At 48.8% G+C, this 7,855-nt stretch overlaps 1 protein-coding gene across 7 annotated transcripts in view; it reads left to right on the forward strand.

The window, feature by feature from the left end:
- Positions 1-7,855, forward strand: part of LOC106806551 (argininosuccinate lyase-like) — a 30,135-nt gene that overhangs the window by 21,800 nt on the left and 480 nt on the right. For all 7 annotated transcript variants that reach the window (XM_014808533.1, XM_014808529.1, XM_014808528.1 and 4 more), the window contains exons 10-12: positions 5,771-5,914; positions 6,152-6,232; positions 6,465-6,571. In XM_014808533.1, the coding sequence (XP_014664019.1) occupies positions 5,771-5,914; positions 6,152-6,232; positions 6,465-6,571 (332 nt within the window). The remainder of the gene's footprint in view (positions 1-5,770; positions 5,915-6,151; positions 6,233-6,464; positions 6,572-7,855) is intronic.

Below are 7,855 nucleotides of genomic sequence, written 5' to 3' on the forward strand. Positions count from 1 at the left end.
CTGGAAATCCGGGGAGGTGCTGGTATTGCATAAGATTTCTTTCTTTTTACATATTAAACTCACGTAGTTACGTTATTGTGTGCTCCAGCTAAGTAGACAAATATCTCGGTGAAGAAGATGTCATCAGTGTCACTCAATATATAATTCATACATATGTGTGGTATATATATATATATATAGTATACATATGATGTGTCTACGTTAACACTGGCTGTAGTGGTGTTATGTAGAGTGAGCAGACGACACAAGTTGCTTAACGTTGCAACCGTCGCAGCAGTAATTTCGCGTTCGTTTCGTTCTCCATTTCTCACTGATTCGTGGGTTTGTCTGGCCTGTTCGCGGTCATCAGTTGTATGCTTCGTCCTGTAGTGGCCAGCAGAGTGGAAGCCGGGAGCTTCCTGTTGAAAGCCTGGGTGATGAAGATTATCACACGCTAACGAACGACGCCATTAAGGTGAGGTGACATTGCGCGGCCGCGCACGTGGGAGACGAGTTCATAGAGACATCGAAACCTAGATAATACTTATATAGCATCGCACTGAGACCTATCGATCCTCAGACGCTGGTCTTACTTCTCGTCTAGCCCGAAGCTATAATATGACGAAAGTGGGTAGCGAGAGATCGAACCTAGATGCAGCAGGGGCGAAAATGATAATTATTACGCGCGGATGGTTTTCGCGCATGCATGATAGGTAGCGCCGGAGAACCAGTCAGTGTCGCCGCGGGAACAGGTTATAATATAGATATGGGCAGAGAGATGCTTAATACCTAGAACAGGTGGCGGAACATATATATATAAGGGGGTAGGAGAGATCGAACCTAAGATCAGGTGGGGCAACAGTTAATATAAAGCGTGTAGGAGAGATGGAACTTATGATCAGGTGGCGGAAATATATATAGAAGGGTTGGTTAGGAGAGATTGAACCCTAGATCAAGGTGAGGGGAACATATGAATATTAGAAGGGGTTAGGAGAGATGGAAACCTAGATCAGTGGGAACATATAATATAGAAGGGGTAGGAAAGATTGGAATTTAGAAGGTGGTAGGGGAAAGTTACAATCTAAAAGTATAGGGTATTAGGGATATAGGAACCTTAGAATAAAACTGTAGGGCAGATAGAACGTAGAGGTGAGTGTCCACTGGTTAAGAGAGCAGTTCACACATGCAGTTGAAATCTGCTAGGGTACGATGCATGTAGGGTGAGGTCGGAATGTACGGTGAGCGAGTTTAAGCTTGGGACACACCATGCGAATTTTCTATGCGCACTGTCCGTTCGATTCGTTCCATCCGGCACGCGTCCGCCAGCGAAAATATCAAATGTTTGATCGCTGGCGAATTTTTGGTGCAGATGAATATTCCAGCGAATTCGCCCGCGCGTTGATGCGGACCCACCATGGCGAATTTCGCTGGCCCGATTTTTCGATCGCTGTGGACGTGGAGAACTAAATTTGCACGTCCGCTCTCCGCACCGTCCACAGCGAAATAATCAACGTTGATCGCTGCCAAGTTTTCCGGTGCGGATGAAATGGCTCTGCTCGCTGCTTGAGCGACCACACATGCGAATTTTGCTGCCCGATTTTACATTGCTGTGCGACGTGAAGAATAAATTTGCATGGTTGTGTTCCTCGCTTTAGGGAGAGAAGCTGAGTCACGTCATCTCTGGTATGAAGTGTTCTGTTTGTCATTAATATTTGCTACGCTAATGATAATTTCAATCGTATACGCGTGTCAAAAGACGAACATTTATCTTTAATTGCCATCGACTTCTACGAAAATCAACGCGGCATCTGGAATTCGATTCTATCCGCCGATTTTTGCTGGGTTGAAACAAGCGAGCGTGGTATTCGATCGGTTCCCGTCTTCGTCCCTGCCTGTAGGAGCTGATTGCCGTGCGCCGGCGGGCAAGCTTCACACGGCGGCGCAGCCGTAACGACCAGGCCGCTACGGACACGCGCATCTGGCGACGCGGTGTGGCGTACGCGCACGTGCGAGGTCACCTGTATGACCTCATCAAAGGTGCCTGGTGCTGCGCGGCTGAACAGTGGAGGTATACACGTCCGTCACCTGCAACCACGCGGCTCTCTTGTTTGTTGTTCTCTCTCTTTATTCGATTGTTTAGTCTTTTATTTTCGTGGTTGTAGTTTTTTATTTAGTGCGCAGTATTTTTTATATTTTTTCATTCGTTTTTTTCTATGTCTCGGATGCTGCTGACGATTTGTGTCATGTGTGCTGTGCGCTGTGTGCGTGCGTCGCGTGTCGTGCGTTGCGTGCGTGCGTGGTTCGCGTGCGTGCGTAGTGTGCGCGCAAGATCTACTAAAATTTTTGGGGTTCATGGGGTTTAAGGTATGTTTCGGTGATTATTTTCTATGTTAGAGAAGCAGCACAATTCTCCCATGTCTGGTGTCTTGCTGCTAGACATTGCTTTACACTATGTATCTGACTCTCACTGTCACCTTACAGGGCAGATATAGATACCTCACAGCTGACTGGTTATAGACATTTCTCTCCTCTCTCTTTCGCTCTCTCACTGCTCTGCTTTCTTCGCTCTTCTCACTTTTCTCTGTCTCTCTGTGCTCTCTCTTTCCTCTTTCTCTCTCTTTTTCTCTTCTCCTCTCTCTCTCGCTTCGCTTCTCTCTCCTTCTCCCTCTCTCTTTTTGCCTTCTCTCTCTTGCTTCTCTTCTCCCGCCCCTCCCCCCTCTCCCTCCCTCTCTCTCTCTCTTTTCTCTCTTGTTTGTATTCTCCCTCTGTCTGTCTCCTTCTGTCTGTCTCCTTCTGTCTGACCCGTCTTGTCATCTTGTCTCGTCTGTTCATCTGTCCGTCCGGGGGTCCTGTCGTGTCATTCTGTCTGCTTCATGTGTGTGTTGTATGTTGCCTGTGCAGGGGATAGACATCCTACATGCCGGGGATACACGACATGCCAGCCGTGCGCAGTCCGATCCGCTGGAGTACTGGGCTGCTAGCTATGCGTGGGCGTCGTGTCGCGTGACATTGCAGCGAGCTGACGACTTGCTGGCGACCACGCGTCAACTGGTGCCGCTCGGGCAGTGGCGCCCTCGCCGGCAACCCTTCAACTTGCTGCTGGCCGTGAGATGCTGGGCTGCACGGTATGGTGTTAGTGAAGGGTGTAGCGATATAGGATTATGGCTTAGATTTGGGTTAGGGTATAGTGTTGTGGTCAGGGTAAGCGCAGGTAAGGGTTTACAGTTACGGTTAGGGTTAAGGTAGAGAGTTCAGGTTAAGCGGTTGGGGTAATGCTGTTAGTTTATGGCTAAGAACCGCGAGGCATGCCTGACTCATGTTTTAATACGTTCTCTCTCTTTCTCTCTTCTTTTCACTCTCATCGCCCCTGACATTTCTCTCTATTCTCTCTCTCCTCCCTATCTCCTGCTCTCACTCTTCACCCCTGACCCTTTCTCTCTGTTCCTCACGCCCCTCTCTCTCTCTCACTCGCCCCCTTTTCTCTCCCCCTTTCTCTCACTATCTCCGACCTGCCTCTTTCTCTCGTTCTCTTCTCTCTATGCTCTCTTCTCTTTCCTCTCTCTCTCTCTCTCTCTGCTCTCTCCTCACTTCTCTCTCTCTCTCTCTCTCTCTTCTCTCTCTCTCTCTTCTCTTCTCTCTCATCTCTCCTCTGCCCCTTTCTTCCCCCTCTTTCTCTTCTTCCCTCCCTCTCCCTCTCTTCCAATTCTCTCCCCCACCGCGTGATTACGTGTTTGGTATGTGTTCTCTCGTCCCCCCCCTTTCTTACTTTCCCCCTCTCCCTCTCTTCCCTCTGCTCTCCTCGCTCACTTGTCCTGGCCCGTGTCTCTCTGTTTCTCTCCCCTTTCTTTCGATCTCGCTCTGCCTTTCTCCTGTTCTTCTCTTATTCTCTACTCTCTCCCGCTCTCTTCTCTCTCACTCTCTCGCCTCTGCCCCTTTCTCTCCCTCTCTCTCTCCCTTCCTGCCTCTCCCTTCTCTCCTATTCCCTTAGCCGCTGCTGTTGCAGACTAGGGCTTTGCCGACGATCAGTGGTAACAGTCGCTAGATGCGAGCGGGTGGACAGACTCGGTCGCTGAGTTGCTTGTTCTGGGCGACGGGACGATGACGGGGACCCACCTCAGCAAGCTTGCAGAGACTGGATCCTCTACTTGTATCGAACGGAGTTCTCCTATCGTTGGAGCAGGCTGGTCTGATGCTGACAGGGTGATGAGCACCGCGCCAGGTCGAATTCATCCGTTCCTTCTCGCCTCCCCGCCTCCATGCTTCCCGGCATGATGGGTCTCGGCAGGGTCTCATCTATCTTTCTCTACTCTCTCCTCCTCGTCCCTGGTGTATTGTGGTGTGCTCGGCGTGGAGTGCCGTGCGTGCATATCTGTGTGTGTGCGTGTGGCGTGCGTCTGTGGCGTGACGTGTGCGTGCGTACGCTCGTGCCATGTGCACAGTGCTGTCGTATGTATGTACTGTATGCATTGTATATGTTATATACTCACCAGGGGTTCGCTAGTTCCGGTATTACCGATCTCGCGTCTGAATGCCTGTAAAGCTGAAGCTTCATTTTGTTGAATGCCATAACATCCCAGACCATAGTGCCTCCTATATCAACAGCCTTGTAAAGTTACCTTGTGAACTTTACCGTGCCGTAGTTATACCGGGTTTAGTATCAGACGCACATAAGAAGTTACCTGAGAATCCTTCACGTGACTAGTGATGGCGCCACTATTCCCTCTAAGTTGTCTTCTAAGTTATCGTTACTGCACCACTATGAGCTCTTGCTGGTTACATGCTACGCCGCTCGCACACGTGCGTCGAGTGTTTTGCGCTTGGACGACGCGTGGTTCTTGTGACGTGGTAGCTTGGAATGTTGTGTGTTGTCGTTGTGTGCCTGTTAGCACGGGTGGAGCAGCCTGATGCCACAGAAGCAAGAATGCAAGACAGTCTGCGAGCTGATCCGTGGCCAAGGCTGGACGAGTGTTTCGGGACTGTATAAGGGCCACACTCCTGCCATCATGGTGAAACTGCACCTCTATGACACTACGGCATCATGGTGGCCTGCCATCCGACCTGCTATACACTCCTGCCATCATGGTGGCCTGCACCGCACCTCTATACACTCCTGCCATCATGGTGGCCTGCACCTCCGATATACACTACTGCCGATTCATGGTGGGCCTGCCACCGGCACCTCATATACACTCCTGGCCATCATGGGTTGGGCCTGCACCGCGACCTCTATACACTCCTGGCCATCATGGTGGCCTGCCACCTCCTATACACTCCTGCCACATCATGGTGGGCCTGCCACCGCCACCTCTGATACACATCCTGCCATCATGGTGGCCGCTGGCATCCGCACCTCTATTTACAGCTCGGCTGCCATCATGGTGGTCTGCACCGCACCTCTAGTGACACTCCTGCCACCGTTGTGGCCCGCACGCTATTACAGCTCCTGCAATCATCCGGTGCCGCCTGCCACCGCTACCTCTATATTACACTCCTGCCAATCATGGTGGCTAGACCGGCACTCTATATTAATATATATTATTATTACATGTTACATGATAATGATATGTTTAAATGATTAATATTAACTGTTAATGATAATGTTAATGTCAGATCTCTACTATAAAGTTGCGAGATTTCTGTCTGTGTGTGTATGTTGTGTGTGTGTGCGCCTGTTCCGGCTATACTTTCCGACCGCTCAATGGATCCTCTCCAAACTTGGTCGGAACATTCTACAGATCATGACACGTTGCATGGGCTATTTATCTGATGGTGTAATGTTTGCTGTGAGTAGTGTGCAGGATTCATGATGGTACTGAAGGGATTGCCCAGCACCTATAACAAAGACCTTCAGGAGGACAAGGAAGCCATGTTTGATGTCTACGACACGATGACCGGGGTGCTGCAGGTTGCCACGGGAACGCTGTCAACATTGACCGTGAGTAATGCATGGTAGTTTGTAGGTTTCGAGTATTGGATCTGCTTCACTTCCAGCTTTAGACAACACCGACTCTTGTGTTGGATTTCATTATTGTATATACCTATAGCTGCATATGTGATAGTTCTTGTTGCGCATTACTGAAGCTTGATTCACGTGAATGTATCTTTAACTTCCTGCTACCACTGAGAGAATAATATTCTTCTATGATCTTGTCATTCTTTCGCATACTTGCAGGTGCATCCTGAGGCGTGCACTGCTGCACTTAGTTCTGACATGCTTGCTACCGACCTAGCATACTACCTAGTCAGGAAAGGGGTGAGTATTGCAGTAAGAGCGAATTGCACAAAAATTTCATTCTTTTCGAGTTCAACCTATCTTGTCCCACCAACTCTGTACTTAGAAATGAGGGAGAGAAGTTATATAGATAGAACATCACAACCTCATCTCCAAAATAACCATGTTACTGACGACGAGCGAGTATTTAACGTATTTTTACGTTCGTCCCCCTCGTACTACTGGCCACTCATTGGCTGTGCTGTTTGTGTAGATTCCTTTCAGGGAGGCGCACGGGTTATCCGGAGGTGCCGTGGCCCTCGCTGAACAGAAGGGATGCACAATCCAGGATCTGAGCGTGCAGGATCTCAAGACCATCAGGTGAGTGATGCAAGCGATTACACAAACACATCCAATGACACGTTAATAAGCAGAGACCCGTTTACACCGTTCCGTCAGTGTTTAAGCAAATTAATCTTAACATCCTAACGTGCACTTTTTCTCATAGACCGTTGCCAGAAACCTGACAAAGTAAATATCTTAAGAATTGTGCATTGTGGTTTTGTTTTTATGCACTCCTGTAATAATAGATACATTTATCTGTAATGTCACGCAGATATAAGATATATAGCAAAGGGAGATATATCTACATATGCGTGCATCTTGTTTGTGCCGATCGCAGCTATGTACAGCTGCCATGAGAAGTGCGACAGTGATTGCTACTGTTGAGATCCTTTCGTATCGTGTCCATCCATCCCAAAGTCATATCGTGTTCATCCAGTGCTTTGCGCAGCTAACTGCACATTCGAGGCGAATGACCGTACCGTCGCCTACTCCACTAAGCAGAGTCTAGGGAGTCGCCTAGCCATACTTCCGCTAACCTAACCCTAACCATAGTCAAATAGTTACCGGGTACGTTTCCGGCAGTACCGCTGGGACATAGACACTATGAGCGCATAGTAAGCATGGTGTGATACGGCGTCTACGACAGGTCCTACAATAATATATTGATGTATATAATTAGCGCGAAGAGTGACGCTGCATGTACTGACCGCGTCGCGCGGCTGTTCTCTCGCAGCACTACGCTTCGGAGGGAGCGACGTCTCTGCTGTGCTGGGAGCTATGAGAGCAGCGTCGCAGTACCAAGGCTTACGGAAGGTACCACAGGACGAGTGTCCTCGCCAAATATCGCCAACCTCAACAAGCGACTGGTTTGCGTGCTGCGATATGGAACCATTTCATGACTTTACTGGCTAAGCTTTTTGGCTGGAATGTTACTGGCCATATTGGCTCGGCCTCTTGGTGGCTAATTCTTAGAGTAGTCTCAGCGTAGAGGATCAATCACATCGCTCACAAAGCATGAATGGTTATCATAATAGTTTTCTGGTGGTGGCTCTGCTGCAGATGTTCTGCTGCACAGATAACTGACCATTATTCTCAGTCCGATCAAGATGGCTGACCTAAATGATTGTGCGATGCTGGTATTCGGGTTGCTCGCTAAAGCAATATGCCGTCCTATGACCGGTGTGTAATAGTTGTTGGCGCGTGCTATAGTGCATCCTTTAATTGTTGTGTTAAGATTAAAGCTAGGCTGATTTATAGCAAATCATGCCCTGAAGAAAAATTGCAAGTGTATAATATATTGGTCAGTAGCTGGTTTGAAAG

This window comes from Priapulus caudatus, unplaced genomic scaffold (assembly GCF_000485595.1).
Source record: "Priapulus caudatus unplaced genomic scaffold, Priapulus_caudatus-5.0.1 Scaffold167, whole genome shotgun sequence".
Classification (NCBI taxonomy): domain Eukaryota; kingdom Metazoa; phylum Priapulida; class Priapulimorpha; order Priapulimorphida; family Priapulidae; genus Priapulus; species Priapulus caudatus.